At 36.2% G+C, this 19618-nt stretch overlaps 1 protein-coding gene across 2 annotated transcripts in view; it reads right to left on the minus strand.

Annotated features, from left to right (window-relative positions):
* Usp34 (ubiquitin specific peptidase 34) overlaps nt 1-19618 on the minus strand; it is a 185995-nt gene that overhangs the window by 14156 nt on the left and 152221 nt on the right. For both annotated transcript variants that reach the window (XM_028776762.1, XM_028776756.1), the window contains 13 exons: nt 18773-18821; nt 18582-18686; nt 18461-18505; nt 17170-17274; nt 15731-15878; nt 10913-11547; nt 7996-8153; nt 6139-6217; nt 4500-4626; nt 2974-3081; nt 1553-1657; nt 1313-1437; nt 251-374 (listed from right to left, as the gene is read on the minus strand). In XM_028776762.1, the coding sequence (XP_028632595.1) occupies nt 251-374; nt 1313-1437; nt 1553-1657; nt 2974-3081; nt 4500-4626; nt 6139-6217; nt 7996-8153; nt 10913-11547; nt 15731-15878; nt 17170-17274; nt 18461-18505; nt 18582-18686; nt 18773-18821 (1913 nt within the window). The remainder of the gene's footprint in view (nt 1-250; nt 375-1312; nt 1438-1552; nt 1658-2973; nt 3082-4499; nt 4627-6138; nt 6218-7995; nt 8154-10912; nt 11548-15730; nt 15879-17169; nt 17275-18460; nt 18506-18581; nt 18687-18772; nt 18822-19618) is intronic.

Here is a 19618-nt window from a genome sequence, read left to right on the forward strand (position 1 = left end):
CCTGCTCCACACTCCTTCACAGACCAGCGGAAACTTGGGGCAAAACTATTCAATGGAAACCAGTAAGTTGGTATTTTCTTAATAAAAGTTAAAATGTTCCCGAGAATGCTAATTAATATTTTTAAACATTCACTTTAAAAAAAAAAAGAAAGAAAGAAAAAAAAGGGATTGTCATGTATTTTTCCCCTTCCTGAATGGCTAGGGGCTTAAAATAATTCAGTGGAGTTTACTGCTCATCTTTTATACTTACTCAGCTTAACTAATGTTTCAGTAAATTTTTCACAGTTGATTGCAACTCGGCATAATAGATGGATGAACTGATGATAAGAAAAGAAGTAGTCTAGCAGCATACGATCATAAACGTCATCTTTGCCCTGAAGGTTAAAGATGATAAAACGGTTGCACTTAAATTGTATAATAAAGAGCATATTTTGTGCAAATGTAATAAGATTAAGTAAAAAGCTAATTAAATCTTTAACTTCTATAAGAATCTAGTTTTAAATTCCAAATTTCTAGTGTTATTAAGATCATAACTGTCCTAGGTTTGTTTCAGTGCAGATGCTACCAGCTGTAATCACCCATCGTTTCTATAGACTCTACAGAGTAACAGCACTGAGACTTTATCATGGCTATAAACATATCAACAAGAATGAGTTATATTTGATTTTTTTGAAATATTTGAGGATATTTCTATAATGGTAGCTATAATGTTAATCATTTTAAATATTAAGATCCAAAAATAGTAGGCAAGAGAGTGTGTGAATGAAGGTGTGGGTAAAGAAAGCTAAAGGGGAAAAATAGTTTTTTAAAAAATGTTAAAACTAAGGTAAATGATCCTGTTAACATAGCTTATCTCTACAATTTAGAATTGGCACTATTTTAGAATAATCATTAGAGAACAGAAGCCAGATGATAAATCTATCACTCAGTGACATTATGGGTAGTTAAGGAGAATGTGATTATAGGGATAGTAAACAGGTCTTAATTATATGGCCAAACTGAAAACATTTCAAGTACCTAACTAAACTTTGTAGATTTAAGTGCAGGACATGGCTACAATTTAGCCTAGTAACAAACTAAGGTTTACTATTAAGCTATTTTTTTAGAAGAAGAAAAAAATCTTAACGACTAGTGCTTACTGTTGATTTTGCAAATATCAATCAACATTTGAGAGCACTTAAAGGAAAAAGTCCAAAATCTAATATTAGCCTTCATAAAACATTCACATAAATCTAACGGACTCAACTGCCAGGGGGAAATCTCAGATTACCTTGTACTATAGAAATATGATTTTCCTGGCATCCCAACATACCTTACTGGTTTCCACCATTGTGGGCAAGAGGCACATATTGAGTTCAGGGCGCGGAGGCCGAATATTGCTTTTCCCTCCTATTAGCTTGATATTTTCTCGACAAGGGAAATAAGGTCCAAGAGACACTAAGACATTAAAAGTGTACAATAAGAATAAATGGAAAAAATAAATCTCCAAGCTTCAGAGTGCAGAATGATACATGCCAACCATATTCAAGTACTATGCTAAATAAATACGTACTTGGTATATTACTGTGATGGTAAGTACAATGGTTGTGTTGGAGGAAAGGAACCAGAGTATGCAGAAAATCATGGGGACTCAAAAGAACAAGTTCCTTGAGGACATCTGAAAATTAAAACAATGTGAGTATTAAAACACTGAGGTTAGATTTATCCACTGCTTTTGACTCATGAATTCTGACACAGTTCTAGTGTGCTGAGTACTGCACATGGATGGAGCTCCTAACACAGGAAGAGATGCTCCGATGCCCAGCTCTGGATCAAGACTATGATAACCACAGGAGGACGGCATTAAGACAAACATTTACCCCTATCCCCCATTCTCCCTGCTTCCATTGTAGACACAGTCTAGTCAAATAGCAATGTTCCTTGAGTATTTATCATTATAAAGTCCATCACAATAGCTCAGGTCCTAGAGATAGCTGATAATCTGCAGTCTACTATTCAAAGCTTTGGGATACTGGCTGGACTGAGTCTCAACCACCAACCACCAACCACTAACCACACAAGAGTAAATCCCATGATGGGTAATTAGTTGTTTAGAGTCACTATTTCAAGTAGTTCCTAAGGTAGTAAAGAACTCACTCTGTATTTAAAATGAAGATACTTTTAACAGTTATACATTGTCTTTCTATAAGTAAGTGCTCAAAAAGGGTTGTGAATTTAAGAGTCTATAGTTACTGAGAAAAAAAGTTTTTGGACAGCTGAAGTATTTAAAATTTTTAATTAAAAAATTTAGCAAGACAAAACAAGCAATCTCTGCCTCCAGCCTCCACCCAACTCTAATTCCTGATCCACAGAGTGACTATCTGACTTTTACCTCTGCTTTCCTGGCCTCCACCTCTAAGCAGCATGCTCTCACTGCTGTTTTTCATGTACTGAGAAATATGTTTAAGGCTAACAACCCACAGTGAGAGAACTAACCTCATCCTTTACAAGTGAGCTCTACTTTGTAAATATTGGCGTGATTCTACCTTTTTATATGGGATCAGAAGATTAGAGTTGCAAGAAGCCTACAGACTACTGAAAGAGACTCCAGATACTAAGCACCCAAGTGTGTCAACACTAGCATATTAAAAAAATGACTGGCTTTTCTTGGGTCCTGCTAGTCTGCTTGAGTCACACAGACAAGTATCATCCTCTTCTAAACACTAGAAATCTAATATCACGACCTATATAAATAAAACAAAAAGCCAAACAAACAAAACATACAAATATTAGTCTACAGGTTTTTTGTTTGTTTGTTTTGTTTTTTGAGACAGGGTTTCTCTGTGTAGCCCTGGCTGTCCTGGAACTCACTCTGTAGACCAGGCTGGCCTCGAACTCAGAAATCTGCCTGCCTCTGCCTCCCAAGTGCTGGGATTAAAGGTGTGCACCACCACCACCTGGCTAGTCTACAGTTTTATTTTTCAAGTAACTTACCTATGCAAGCATTTCTTAATTCTGGAGGGCTATACGAATTAAGAAGGGTTAGAAGTTTATGGGCAAATTCAATTCTCTCCTGCCACTGGATTAATGCCTGCTTCACATCTGCAAACAGAAAAGCACATACAAATGGGCTTTTGAATAATCACAGTTCCTCAAAGTTTTTCTTCTTTTGTTGTGAGACTAACATCAAGAGTTTCAAATTAATAACATAAAACAGTGTTGGTGAAAGTGATTAATTTCATGGGATTATTAGATTGCTACATTAAACTCGATCTTCTCTTTGGCAGGAGCAGGGTGGGGGTGGGGCAAGAAGAAGAGACTGGGTCTTGCTAGAAATAAATGTAGCCCAGGCTGGTTTGGAACTTTTAGTTCTCCTGAGTCACCCTCCTGAGGGTGAGGGCTGTAGGTGTGTGATAAACATGTTAGGTCTTTTTTTTTTGTTTTTCTTTTTTTTCTTCTTCTTTTTTTTTCTTGGGAGGAGGAAGAGGAAGAGGAGAGAAAAATTAGATATCCTGGTGTCAAATATCAAACATGCCCCAAGGAACTCAACTCCCCTAATCAGCAGGAAATAGTCTAATAATATCACTACCTTTCCTTTCCTTTTTTTTTTTTTTTCCCCTTTTTTGGTTTTTGGAGACAGGGTTTCTCTGTGTTGCCTGGGCTGTCCTGGAACTCACTCTGTAGACCAGACTGGCCTCGAACTCAGAAATCCACCTGCGTCTGCCTCCCAAACGCTGGGATTAAAGGCGTGCGCCACCGCCGCCCTGCTGTTATGTCTTTTCTACTGTAGTAAACTACTATTCTTTGTGTGTGTGCACGGTGAGGGTGGAAGACTGGACGATATACTGCATGGTGCACGTGTAAGTCACAGGACAATCTGTGGAACTGGGTCTCTCCTCCCGCCTTTCTGTGGGTTTCAGAAATCAGACTTAATGAATCAGGATTGGGTGGAAAGAACCTTTACCCATTAATCCATGTCAATGACATGAAACATGCTAGACTTTTTTGTTGAGATGAGGTCATGTGATCTTCCCCAGGTTTGTCATAATTGTGAAGCTCTAGGGAATCTTCTGTCTCATCTTTTTAAGTTACCAAGACTGAAGATGGACTGTAAGGCAGTGATACACTACATTTTCTGGAATCAAGAAGTTCAGTGTTTATAGATAGGGATATTAATAAATATTTTTACATGTATTCCTACTGTCACTAAAAATGATCTAACTTCTACTTATGAAGGTTAAAACAAAAAAATCCAACTTAATGTTGTGTGTGGAAGCTTTTCAAATCTCCTAAATCTTGACTCTTAAACTATGCTTGCCTATTGTTTTTAAGTAGGTATAAATAAAACATAAGGACATTCCATTCCCTCTGTACATTATAAGACCATGATAAACAATGTACAATACTAACTAACTCAAGAACCACTGGCTCAAAAACTAGAAAGTCAACTTTTCTCAGGCCTCTCATTTGAAAAACAAGCAAAATGGTAACAAAAAAATAAAAAGTACACATGACCAAACCTTTTCTCTGAAGATATGGGCGTGTAGACTTCAAAACCGACAGGAATATTGACAGAAGCTCTACTAAGTCTCCAGTCACATGGCAAGCTGTAGCTTCGTGATACATCATGTGCAATGTGTTGAAAGACTACAAGTGATTTAGGAAATAAAAATTTAAAAACCTTTAATTTCATTTTTAGTTTAGACAAAAATGAAATTCTTATCTTCTAAAAGGCATTTTCAGACTTAGATTGTATGTGTGTATATATGTATACCAAGTAAATGCTACTTGCTTTCTGAGGTAGGATTCTCCATTTAGCTAAGCTATTCTGTATGTGTGGTTTAAGTGTGGTAAGTGCATGTATATGTGTGCCTTATCCTCAGTCACTGTCTACCTCTATAAAGAAAGCTTCAAAACGTGTGTGGGTGTGTGCATGCTTGCGTACCTGTGTGTGTACCTATGCTTACCCAGTGGGCCTAGGAAGGGTAGGGGACAATTTGCAGAGCAGGTCTCCTTCCTACCACTGTCCTGAGTGGCTTGTGGAAAGTACCTTTACCAACTGAGACAGCCCATAGCCCTGCACTTATCTACTTGCTTGCTTACTTTATTTTTAATTTTGGGTTTAAGCTTGCTTGTTTGCTTTTTATTTTTGTTACTTTGGACAGTCTCTCACAGAGTCTGAAGCTTGCATGTTCAACTAGACTGGCGAAATAGCAAATCCAAGGATCTTCTTTTCCCCAACTTCCCAATGCTGGGGTGAGGAGCAGGCTGTTTGGTTTTATGTGGGTGCTAGAGTCAGGTCCTCATGCTTGAATACTAGAACTTTATTGACTGAACCATTTCCTTAGACTCCAGCCCATTTAAAATACAGGTAACTTTATTTTAAAGTCCTTTACCTTCAGAGATGTATTTTATGTAAACATTTTAGCATAAAAAATAATTTAGTCATATTTTTAAAGAATTCCAATTATTGCACTATGTAACCTGTAAACTGGCAGACCAGGAATTGTATGTTTTGTTAGCTAGTACATTCTTTTGCCTAGTGTAGTACTTAGCTAAGAGCAGACATTTCAATCAGACCCAAACATTCCTTGCCTTTGGGCTCAGGAAGTAATCTATTTGAATGTTCCTCCATGAACCATTGCAAAAGTCTAAATACTTCAAAGTGTAGTTTCTTGTTCTGTTCCTACCCTATAATACCATTAACTAACAACAACAACAACAACAAAATCAACAGTGTATCTTACTCATGTAGGGCTCTCTGAGTGTTCAATTTTATCTTATCCCCAGCACAAGACTAAAGAGTACAATGTACTTCTGGTAGCTTTAAGCCATCTTGCCCTTGTGAACTAAGAATCATGGGAAGAATTCGTCAGTTTTGTGCAACCATTGCAATACCTTCTGTCTTTATTCCGCCAAATAAGAAATTGGGAAATTATGTGTACCCTTGATTATAAAACACATGAATTTCATTTGTATTGAAAATTAAATAAAATAAATAAAACTAGTTAAATAAACCTAAATATAAAGTGAGGACTAACCTATATAACTAAAATCCTGCAACCTGTGAGACAGTTCAGCATCAATTCTTTATATATAGATGCAGTAGGAACTCTTGGAAATGAGATACAGTCACAGGAAAAGGCAATTAGTATTTACCTCAGTCATCAGGATTAACCCTCGATTAAATACTACGAGAAGTCTGTCTTCATCAGACTCTAATAGTATTCTGAAGGCACTAGAAGAAGAGAGAAAGTCCAGTTTGAATAGAACAGAACAATCCGGTGAAGACAAAGACACAGAAGTCACACTGGCCTAAGCTTTCGGCTTCCTATCCACATAAAATAAACTGTTGTTTTTTAATTTTTAAGAGATTTTATTATGTAACCTCTATTTTGTGGCAATCCTCCTACACTGACTTCCCAATGTGGAATAATAGGCATGTTCACTATTTCTTAGCAATACACCATAGAATGAGCAACCCAAATCTGAAATCTAAAACACTCTAAAATTTCAAGATTATTGACCCAAGATTATTAACCCAAAGTTATGAAACACTTTACATTTCCAGATTTTGATGCTCAACTAAAAAAGTTTTGCAAATTTGCCAAAGTTTAAAAAAATCCTCTGAAAACACAAACATTTCTACTTCTAAGCACTCTGGGTTAAGTTCTGTATAACAGTAAATTATACTAGATTCCAAAAGCATTTATCAGTTTTGGGAAGAAAGGGTTACATGAAGAGGGTATAGGAGAGACACACGAACAGACCTGAAAACCTTAAAAATAAGTCATGACCACATGTGAGCTACTTCTGTGCTCAGACCTCATTCTGTTAGGTAGCAAAGCACCATTACAGAAACAACTGCAGACCCTCTCACGTCCGCTGGATGCTTCCTGTCTTTACTTAACAAGCAGCAAAACTCTAGAACTTAAATGGAAAAAGCTGCAAACAATAAACCTTATTGAACTGAATGCCAAACATTTAAGAACGATCCTTTAAATGAATCTGCCAAAATTGCTTATTTCATTTTGTAGACCACGGAAGATTCAAATATAAAAGCTTTCTGAAAGAGATAATCTAATTTTTCTTGGGTTCATTAGTTTAGTATTATAATGAAAGGATCTAGGAAACTGAAGGACCCCTAATCCTCCATTCTTCTGCGTCCTCTCAACACTACATAATGTCGGGCAACAGGTGGGGACAGGAGACGGAACAGCAACAGCTGCCGTCTACATCCTTCACTCAGTTCTACAGCCTGGAAGAATTTATTATTGCATGTGTGGTTCTATTATTTTTGCAAATTCCTATAAAGCCCAACAGATCTGAGAAAAATGGAAGAGATATTAACAATCAGGCTCATCTTAAGATGCAAAAGCTGTCTGGAAAAACCGAAGGCGGGGGGTGGGGGGTGCAAAAGCTATGTCCTAAGGTCTCTAGACCCAAATGAGTCTGAATGAACTGCTACAGACAAGACCTTCAAACTTCAGCAGATTATAAACAGTAAGGTCTGTTTAAACATTTAGAGATGACAATACACAAATAGAAACATAAAGAAAGAAAGAAAGAAAGAAAGAAAGAAAGAAAGAAAGAAAGAAAGAAAGGAAGGAAGGTTGAAACTAGGCTAGGTAAAATTCTTCCTCAGCATAGCAATGTTTCATGATAACCTTGAAAAATCTGTAAACTAGGAGAGGCAAGGATGCAGCTCAGCTGGCAGAGTGCTTGCTAACAGTCATGAGGCCCTGGGTTTGATCCCAACACTACATAAATATAAATACAGTGGCATGCGCCTGTAATCCCAGAACACACGATGTGGAGGCACAAGGACACAGTGTACAGTAAAAGGTCAACAAAAAGGCTACATAAGACTGTATTTAAAATAATAAAATTTTAAAACAACAAACTTTTAGTTATAAATAATAAGAATTATTTCTCCTTTAGTGTCAAAAGGAAAGGAGTCATGCTCTTACTTGGAAAAAAAAAAACCCAACAAAGGTCAAAGAGTATCTTTTTCACCTTATTAAAGTAGTCCAACAAGAGCGGCCATCTAAGCAACGTAAGTAACAGCTTATGGTTGTTTTCTTAAACTGTTTAATATCTTCTAATTCTTCTTCTCGCATGTCTGGCCTTTGAGCTATAAATAGCTGCATCAAGTTAAACAGTTCTTCCACAGCCTAAAAAAGGCAAATATGTAAAATGGTAATCTTTTAACCTTTTGACATTTTAGAATGTCTGTCCCCATTTCTAAGTGAACAATCATCAGCCAACTACTAAAATCATAAATTAATCTCACCTCTACAGAAACCAGTGATAAAAAGTCAGTAATAAAATCTATTTAAATTTGAATACCCTTTAGTATTATTGCATGATGTTGTCATCAATAAAGCTCTTATCTCAGCCACGGAATCAAGTTGACCAAATATAAACACTACATTTAAAACTTGTTCATAATTATGTACTGGGCAGTAAGTACTCAAGACTGCATGTGGCTCTTAAACCCCATGCTGAACATGTCTCTATAATCGTTAAATTAAAATTCACCAAGATTCTAAATAGATAAAAGTCTTAATGCTGCTTAAAATACTAGCATTTTAAAATCAAAGGTTCAGCTAGTGACAGGCTATACTAAGTCTCTGTTCCCTTCCTTTAATAAATGATAAACTATTAATTTGTTTTAAAAACATTTTTATTGGGGGAGAGGGAGCAGGGTGCAAGTGTATGGAGGTCAGAGGACAGCTTTCAGAAGTTGCTTCTTTCCTTCCACTATGTCATTAGTTTGGGCAGGAAGTATCTCCTCACTTTCTCTTAAGGACTTTGAATACTTAAATGAAGCTTGAATTAATGCTGTTTCTGAGACACACCTTGTACCAACATTTAGAACATTATTCTAAATTATTGGTTAGTGATAAAATATAGAAAATAATATTTAATAAAATGCTTAGTTGTGGTTTTATAAAATTTACTTATATAAATATGAAGTAACAGTTGAGCTTTAACATAGTTATTAATGAATTAAAATGTATAGCTTTAAAATTTTACAACACAATTTTCATGAAAATTCATAATAGTTAAGTTCTGAAAGGAAGGAAGGAAGAAAGGAAGGGAGGGAGGGAGGGAGGGAAAGAGAGAGAAAAAAAGAAAAGAAGGAGAAAAGGAAAAGGAAAAGGAAAGTTCCTCTACATCTGACGGATGTCAAGAACAAAGAACCAGCTCATGCAGACAGGCAACTCTTACCTGGCTTATGTAACTCTAGGAATCACAGTAACTAAGTTAAATGTCATTTATGGAAACCGTGATGGAAACTAACTAAAAATAAATACTATCACAATCTCTTTAGCCTATGACAGACACTCTAATCCTTCTTCATTTTCCAGCTTTAGTTTTGAGATTTCTGGTACTGAATGAATGAACATATTTTCTTTCTTCCATTACAAGCACTCTAATTTTCTTTCTTTCTTTCTTTTTTTTTTTGGTTTTTCAAGACAGAGTTTCTCTGTGTAGCACTGGCTGTCCTTGAACTCAGAAATCTGCCTGCCTCTGCCTCCCAAGTGCTGGGATTAAAGGCGTACGCCACCACCGCCCGGCAACTCTAATTTTCTGAATTGGAAATTATGCTATTCTTTCTGGGTAAGAAATTCCAAACATTCATTTATAACAAAAAAAAAAAAAAAAAATAAAAAAATAAAAAAATAAAAAAAAAAAAAAAAAAAAGAAATTCCAAACATACGACACAACCAACAAGAACAATTTAAGCTAATAAAGGACAGTTTAATAGGAAGAAACAAAAGTGGGATGTAATAAAATGTAAACCAGGAATTATAATACTGCATACAGGGAAATGTAATGTCAAACTTACAAATATTCTGAAAAGGAGATCAGATTGGAACTGCATGTATATGTAAGCTAATGCAGCATCCATCTGAGATAGGAAGAATTAATACTATGGAATACTTTAATTATGTGTATCTTTATGCATGTGTGTAAGAGTTCCTGTGGAGGGAAAAGTATCAGATCCCCTGGAGCTGGAGTTACTGTAGAGCCATATTTCCAGTGCCTGAATACCCAATTATAAAATAATACTCCAGAAAACTGTCTTGATCTTTTCAGTAGGTATACATTAAAGATGCATTTACAGAACATGAATTTGGGTTGGCAGTATTTGCTTAGCATGGCCAAGGCCCTAGGTCTGTTCCCCAGCATTGCCAAACAAAAGTTAAAACAAGAAAACAATATATGCCAGGCAGTGGTGGAGCACGTCTTTAATCCCAGCACTTGAGAGGCAGAGGCAGGTGGATTTCTGAGTTCGAGGCCAGCCTGGTCTACAGAGTGAGTTCCAGGACAGCCAGGACTACACAGAGAAACTCAAACAAACAAACAAACAAATAAAAAACACTATATGGTATGTGCCACTGGTAACAAAATTTTAACATCAGCATAAGAAAATATAATCACTTATTTTGTAGAGTATATACCACATTATATGAGGATATCTAAGAAAGCAAACATCTTAAATCCTTATAAATGGTTGATATGGGTCTGGAGAAATGGCACAGAGGTTAAGGGATTAGGTTTGACTCCCAGCATCCATATGGCAGCTTGCAATCATCTACCACTCCAGTACCAGGAAACTCTGCTCCTATCTGACCTCAATGGACATCAGGATTATATGTATTGCAGACAAAACATCCATACACATAAAATAAAATTTTAAAGAAAAATATTAAAAAGAAGAAGAAGAAGAAGAAGGTTGGGAGGGGGAAATGTAGCTCAGTTGTCAAGCACAGGCTTAGCATGAACATGAGCCTGGGTTCGAGTCCCAGCACTGAAAGACAAACTAGGTGAATGATTAAAGATAGACTCTTGTATATTTTGAAGAAAATACATTGCTAACCAAATACAGTAAACAGACATTAAAAGTATAAACTGTACTTACTCCAGGGTATTGGCTGGCATGTGGTGTAAGATTCTTAAAGGCCCACTGGATGTTCTGATGAGAAGCTAGTTGTCGAGTAAATGCAGGTGATTGCTCACAGCAGAGCCTCAGAATGCCATAGTAGGCAGGCAGCATCCCACGGTTAAAAAGCACCACATCCTGATCATCATGGTCAGCAAGGATGTAATTGAAGGCAATGTTCTTGGTTACCACTGGGTTTTGAACAATAAGGCGGATATTCTCTGGACAGTCAGCACACACATTGTACCAAAATGAAAGCAAAGCCTGTTTATTGTGATTTGTAGCTATTGCTGGCTCAGAAAGTTTAGGCTGGAAAAGGTTCCACAAATCCATGAAATATGTGGAAAACATCAGCTTCTCAGTTTTGGAAATTAAACAGTAAGTCATAAAGCTAAGATAGGGCACTAGCTTTGTAGTGCCGTGAACAGCAGCATCAACATAAAGTTTGGCTCTTGAGAGCAAACCAAGGAGCACGTTGTAGACCTGATGTAGGACTACTGTTGTGTCTGGACTGAGTGGAAGGTCACGGGTTGGGATGTGCAAAGACCTTGTTGACCGGAACATCTGGCGGAATGAATTGCTTGGTATAAGGGACACCAGAAGATAAGCTGCAGCTATAAAATGTAAAACAAAACTGTCAGATCCTTGAACGACTTTAGTAGACTAAAGAGCAGTTATTAAACACAAAACCACTCTTCTCTTTATTAATAAAAATGAAGGGACATGACATCTTTTAAATATCCTTCCCATTTACCTTTCGTCCAGAAGAAAGATTTCCCAAAGGGTAATAGAGGTAGAACCTCCATTCCACCACGGTTGTATTTAAGTGGCAACAATAATCACCATTACAGAAACTGCCTTTCTTCTATTTTGGAGACAGACTCTCATGCTACACAAGCTAGTCCTGAACTCCTTCTAATTCTCTCCTCCCAAGCACTGACTATCACAACTAGTTTTCAAGCCTATTTTGTTCAGTTTTTCCACAATGTAGAATTTTCCCACCTCAGAATTTATTTTTTCTAAAGAAATAGTATGATTTAATAAAGAGAAAAAAAATTTAAAATAAAAAGGCCTACCAAAAAGCACTTGATACCAATGAGTCATTTAATGGTTTAGGTCTTAAGTTAGGTATTACTTTAAAACATCTAGTAAGTTATTTTGTAATAATTTAAAGATAATGTCATATAACATACATAAGTTATGACTATATATATATATATATATATATATATATATATATATATATATATATGCATGCATGCATGCATACGCACACCCCACCACCGCTACCGCTACTACCGCTACCACCACTGCTACCACCACCACCACCATCATCATCACCTCCACCACTAGAATATGTAACTTTTGAGAATCTCATCCTTTTTTGGAGGGAGATATATTGCCATGTGTAGCCCAGGCTGTTTCTGATCTCCCCATGGTACGTCAAGTCCTGGGATTAAAGGCACTACTAGCCAGAAGCCTTTTCAAAGTCTAAGGCAACTCACTCAAGATTCTTCTTTGCTTTGGGGAACTGCTTCTCAATAAAACTGTGTGTTTGCCCCCTCTTCCTTGCCAAAAAAAAATCTTCTAAAGGCTATTCTAAGAGAATCCCATCTTTTGCATGCCATTAAGCTTATTATTACCATTTTGCTGCTAGTAACTTATTAGGTGAGTGCATTTGTACAAGCTAAAAATTGAGCTGGATACCAGGTCTTGTTCTATACTATGAAACTTGGAAGAAATCTACTTCTACATAATAACTCTTTTATTTTTGGGGGAGGGGTGGGGGGATTAGTTTTCTGCTTTTCGAGACTGAGTTTATCCATGTATCCCTGGCAGCTCTGGAACTCACTGTGCAGACCAGGCTGGCTTCAAACTCAGAGAGATCTGCTTCCCAAGTGGTGGGATTAAAGGCATATACTACCACACTTGGCGAAAATAAATTAAAATTTTTTTACATTTTATTTATTTCTATATTTTATGTATGAGTGCTGTCTTCATGTATGCCTGCATGCCAGAAGAGGTCATCAGATACCATTTTATAGATGGCTGTGAGCTACATGTGTTTACTGGGAATTGAACTCAGAAGAACCTCTGAAGAACACTACTGTGCTTTTCCTCCAGCCCCGTTTGTGGTGTTTCGTCTTGAGCCAGATCCTTACTTTGGAGCTCTGGCTGGCCTGGAATCACTAGCAGGCTGGCCTGGAATTCAGACCTCTACTGCCAAAGGCCTTAACTATTTTAATACTTCCTAAGTCAATCTTTGTTTTTTTTCAACATTCAGCTGTTCGTTATTTTGTAGTTTTCAAAAGTCCTTTAGTTTTTCACTTATGTTATGTGAATTGTTATTTTAAAATATATTCACACTTCTCAAATATTTAGATGCTAATGTTTAAAACACTTTTTCTAGTTTTAACTGATAAAATTTTTTAAATGGTAACTATTTGCTTCCTAAAGGGTTTTTTTGTTTTAGTTAGGAGCTATGATATTTGCTAAGCTGCTCAACTCTTTTTTTTTTTTTTTTGGTTTGTTTGTTTGTTTTTCGAGACAGGGTTTCTCTGTGTAGCCCTGGCTGTCCTGGAACTCACTCTGTAGTCCAGGCTGCCCTCGAACTCAGAAACCCGCCTGCCTCTGCCTCCCAAGTGCTGAGATTAAAGGCGTGCGCCACCATTGCCTGGCTTAACTCTTATCCTCCCCTGTCACTGAAATTATAGGACTACAGGTGCATCTACCCATGCTAGAATCCCCACTGAGCACGTTTACAAGTAACAGCACTGAATGCTTTGGGTAAAAGACTTATATGCAAGACTGAAACGGCACAAACATCAGTGGGAGGGAGCATTTTTTTTTTAAGGTTTTTCAAGACAGGGTTTCTCTGTGTAGTCCTGGCTGTCCTGGAGCTCATTCTGTAGACCAGGCTGGCCTTGAAATCAGAGGGAGCATATTTTTTAAAAGGATCTTGGAACAAACAGCCATGGCCTTTTGTGAGAGTAACATTACAGTATCATTACTGTGTCAAAGAATTCATTTCTACAGTACGATCATGAACATCAGAATAACATCTGGTTAAAAACACTCAAAATGGACTGTCGGGTTAAATAAAATGTGTACAGGGGAAGCAAGATCCTGTGCAGAGGAGTAATATCAACCTCCTCTGAAAGATCTTTCTCTCAAATGAACTGGCGACTTCAGACAGGGAGAACACACAATCCCTATAAAACCCTCACCATGCTTCTACTACAATTAACATCTACTATTATTATGCTAAATTATTATGAGGCAAATTAAAAATTAATGTTCATTCCATACTTTTCACTAGTTTTGTTCCATGGGTGCTTTTGTTTGCTTCCAGGATCCTTCATGGACACACTTAACTATGACATTTCCTTCTATTCTTAAGTCTGATTGTTTCTCAAACTCCTTCTGTTCAAGACTCTGATAATTGTGAGGAGTACTGGTCAGGCAGTTCAAAGAATGTCTCCAACTGAGTTTATGTAATGTTTATGATAGTTTGGCTCAGAAAGTGGGCGTTTAGAAAGACAGAGACGGCAGCATGTCAGAAGTATACTCTTCAAGTGGGCTTTCTGATGTTAACCTTGAGCACTTGCCTGGTGGTCATGTCTACTCACACTCTACTCTTCCAGGATCACTAAGCTCCTCTCAAGGAGGAGCTGGGGTCCACCTCTTGGAAACATGCACAAATAATTCAGTAGTCTCCTTTATAAACCTGTTTATCCTTATTTGTTGAATTCTGTGTTGCTGTGCACCAGTTAGAGCCTCATGCCAGCCAAGGCCACAAGAGTGCAGAAGTGAAGTCACAGGGGTGTTGTGAGCCACCACCCGAGTTCTGGGAATCACTGTTAACTTGCAAATATCATTTTACACTCTGGATTAAAGCACAGAGTATTATATTACGTGTTACTGAAACTGCTTAGGTTTTCACAACTGTGTGCCTCTGATATAGTCACTTCACTTAGCTAGCGTATTGAGTATTTCTTCACTTTAAGGCACTGCACTAATCCTTAAAATCTGCACCAGTTTATTCTGATTATTGTCTGTCTTTAAAATCTGTACAGAATCATTAATCTGTATTTTATTGGGAAATGGTGTTTAGAAAACAACGTATGAATACTAGTTATGTTTGTCACTGAGAGGTAAAGGTCCTCTCAACTGAGAAACAGCATGTCATTGACTGAAGACATTCTAAAAATTGATTTTGATTTTCATTTGTTTGAACTATAAAAAGTAAATACATTATGTTTATGAACAATTTCCTGTCTCATGCAATGTCTTTTGTCTATATGTCCAATTGTCATCTAAGAATGTCTGTTCATTCTCCAATGACTTAACAACAAAAGAAGTATATTACTTAACTTTCATAATTACATCCATGATTTCTGTCTTAATTACTATTTTAATCTTAACGTTCTCAAGAGTTAATTTAATTGTTTGTTTGTTTTTCAAGACAGGGTCTTACTATGTAGATCTGGATGTCCTAGAATCAAGAGTTACTTTTAAGAAAGAAATTTTATCTTTTACTTCTTCAGTAACACTTAAAAACAAAACACAAAATATCACAGATATTTATAGTGTCAAAATTTTTAAGTATTAAAAAACAAACATAAACACACACACACACACAAACAACCTAGTCTTTATGATACCTCTCAGAACTTTACATTATAACTGGATTACCCTCAGTTCCCCAAAACCCTAAAAATTGAACCAACAAACAGTGAAACAAACCTAAAATTTTTAAAAATGAATAATTAGCTGAATTTTAAACATTTGACTTACAAGTCCTGACTCTAGGATAATTGTGAGCCAAAAGAAACCGCTCGACCCAATTTTCCATATTCTGGAGGACCCAGCTGTGTGCCAGCTTATTTCGGGGTGTCTGCACTGCCAACCAGTCCAGACACTGGGAAGGATTGTATTCAATAACCTATAAATGAAATGACAAAAATACGGCATACAGTAAACTGAATGAGAATTTGATTTTTACTATCTTTTGGTATATGCCATTAAATATTTATTTAGTTAACTTTTTCTTTATTGATTTTATTTGTGTAAGTATTTTGCTACATGCATAAATGGGTACCACATGTGTGCCTGTTCCTGAGGAAGTTAGAATAGGGTGTCGGCTCTCCTGAAACTAGAGTTATATGAGTGGTTGTAAGCTGCCATGTGGGTGCGTAGGTACTGGGATTTGAACCTGGGTCTCTTTAAGAGCAGCAAATGCTCTAAACTACTGAGCCATTTCTCTAGCCTGTATTTTTTTCTTTTCATTTAAACTAGAGTCTTCACAAAAATTTTATCCATGTTTTCCCACTATTCTGAATATATTTACTTGTAAGTAGCAAGAAAAGCTTAGAAAAATTTGTGGCTAGTTTACAAAATTTAAAATAATGCAGGACGAACGGGAGAGTCCAATGGACTTGCTAAGATTATTAATTTACTTAAAGGTATCTGGGTTGATGATATGGCTCAGTGATAGAACACTTGAATAGCATAATCCAATGAGAATTTTATCCCCATCACTTACAAGGAAGAGAAAACCCCTTTAATTTTCTAGAGTTTCTCATCTGTCTTTTCCTTACTCTATGTCCAAACTAATAATATTACAGGAGAGTAAATGGAGTGCTATGAAGATTCTTCTCATGGGAAAGTAATGGTTGGCAATCTTTGGACTGTAGGCCAAACTATCATTTGATTTGGACAAGCTTGTTATTTATTGTCACATGAATGGCCATTAGGTTACGACAGCACAGTTTTGTTTCAACAGCAATGTGTGATGGCACTTGGCTCTTTGAGCTTTCCCAATCATCACAAATGATTGGAAAAAAATCTGTCAGCACAGCAATGACTCTAGAACAAGTGGTGTTGGTGTTTCTTCTACTATCTTTGTCAACTGCTCACACCTTGTTTATATTTCTGGGGATTCTAGTTCTTTATGAAATATTCCTTGAGGAAAAGTCTTCTTTATGACAAATTCTCACTGTCCAAAGCCATTGATTCAAGTAAGAAAAAAAATATAAGATGGTGGAAGCAGTATAAAAAAGCAAACTCCAAGAGGGTAGGGTCAGTGGGAGGTATCTGAACCTTCCACTCAATTTTGTTTTGTTGTAAGTGAAATTCCCCTTAATTAAAGAAAAAAGAAAAAAAAAGTTAAAGAAAGAAACAAACAAACAAAGGTAAACCTGGGGAAGACTGGAGACATGTACTTCAAGACTTACCTCCCATATCCTCTGCAGAATGTAAGATGCAAAAGGAGGCATTCCTGGAGGCCCACCAGCAAACTCCATTAGCATGGTCAATAATTTAAAGAAAGGATTGGCTGCCTGTAAAACACACACATCTTTACTGAGACATACCTCTATTAGCCTCATTTAAATCTGCTGTGATTTAAATCTAAGCTGCTAAGAGCTTAGACAGCACTCCTACCTATGAACTTCAACTACCATAAAACTGTCACATCAGATCACTTAGAACATACAACCAATTACATAGAAGTAACATTGAATTCATTTTTTGTGGATGTCAATTGTACTTAGCAAAAAAGTAACTCAAGGTTTTTGTTTATAAATTGACAACTAAATGTTCTATTTTGAAGTGCTCTCTCGCTCGCGCTCTCTCCCTCTCTCTCTCTCTCCCTCCCTCTCTCTCTCTCTCTCTGCTAAACAGAGCTAATTAACGTATGTGTTATGTCATTTACTTATCTTGTTTTGTAATAAAAATACCATCTATTTCCATAGCATTTTTCAAGTACACAGTATGTTATTTGCTACAGTTCAATGTTATAAAAACAATCTCTGGAATTAATTTTTCCTAATAGAAAAAATTTCAGTAAATTTTGGCAATGAAACAAGTATGTTTTATTGAAACTTTGTATTATTTCTTTTGCAATTTCTAATTCCCCCCCCCCGCCCCAAAGCACTTGATCTCTTAAACATGCACTAAAGAAATTGTATGCTTCTATTTTATGAAAAATGGCTTTTTTTTCTTTGGGTTGGAGATGAGATAGTGTCTCTCTATGCATTTCTGGCTGTCCTGAAACTCACTACGAGGACCAGACTGGTCTTTGTCTGTCTCCCGAGTCCTGAGATAGCTAAATGTACTTAGCAAAAAGTATCTTTCTACCTAATACAGACACACACAGCACTACTCCATCTTCCTTGGACCCTCCACATTCACTGTGCTCTAGAGAGTTTATGATATACGCTTTATAGATAGTTTATATATAGTTTTATATATGTATATATGTGTATATACACACACACACATATATACATATATACATATATACATACACATACACATATACATATACATATATATAGTTTAGTGCATGATAGTTTATGATATATGCTTTAAACCAAGCAAGGTTAAAGCATGGCATATAAGCAGCAAGCACTCTGGTATATAGAATATACATGTACATATTCATATTAAGTTGGGAAACTATATTTACAATAAAAGGAGAATTAACTGTTAGTTCAAATTATATACCTATTAGCAAACACATACCTCAGGTGTCAACTTTGCTATTGAAGTGAAAAGCATAGATACAATCTGAAACAGAAAGTAGGATTTTAGAATATTATTTTTAAAATTATCAAAAAAGTTGAAGACCACTTTCAGTACTTACATGTTCTGCAAGTCGATTGTTGTACCGACACAGGCTAAAAATTAGATTACAAGTTTGTCTTATATTGATGCCATCACGAATATGTTGAAATAAGAAGGGAAATCCCTGTTAAAAACACAAGTTGTTCATTTAAGAAATACTATATCATTTTTAGAATGACTGAATTGTTTTAATCTCAGTAAAGGTATTACCTTTCCTCCTGTTAACGCAGCCATGTCAGTCTGTGACAATGTCAAATGCCTAAAAGAAAATATTAGTGGAAATAAATCTTTTCCATGTGTACTAGCTTTTAGCTATTAACAGCATGACATGCATGAAACCTGTCAAATCTATTATAACCATATCAACCTGCCACCATAAAATTTGGGGAAAGAGAAAGTGTTTGATGGCTAGACTTGCTTGTTAAGCCTCTCAGGCAATTTTCAAAGACTGGACCATGGAACATCAAGTCTATCCTATTTCCATTTCTTTAGATCAATAAAACTAATATATTAAAATGCTAAAATGGGTCTCATTTTATTTTGACAGCGATTTTATGAAATTCTAAGAAATACTAGTTTTACTGTATAATTTATAGAAAATGTTTAATTATATAAAAATTCAGGTATATTTTTAAAAAATAGGAGAGTGTCATATATCCCATCACTCAAGTTCAAAATGACCCTTAGCACAGCCAATTCTGTTTCACTTTTACCACCAGTCATTCAATATGCATTATGCTGAGGCAAATTCCAGGTATGTGTTTGTTGTTACCATTTAATCCATAAATCTCAATACATTATCTCAGGTAAATTTCAAAAACCATAACCACAGTACCATTATTCACGCATAAAGGAAGGCAACAAATCTTTGCTATCTGACATTATCAGTGTACAAATTTCCTCAAGTGTCTAAAAAATTTTATAGTTAATTTGTTTCAATCTGGATCTGAATGAAAGACTTCTGTTACAATTGCTTTTAATGTCTTTAAAATGTTTAATCTACTGGTTTCCCTTGGAACTTTACTGCAATTTATCCTTTGAAGACAGCAGCTTGTT

This window comes from Grammomys surdaster, unplaced genomic scaffold (genome assembly GCF_004785775.1).
Source record: "Grammomys surdaster isolate TR1022 unplaced genomic scaffold, NIH_TR_1.0 67, whole genome shotgun sequence".
Classification (NCBI taxonomy): domain Eukaryota; kingdom Metazoa; phylum Chordata; class Mammalia; order Rodentia; family Muridae; genus Grammomys; species Grammomys surdaster.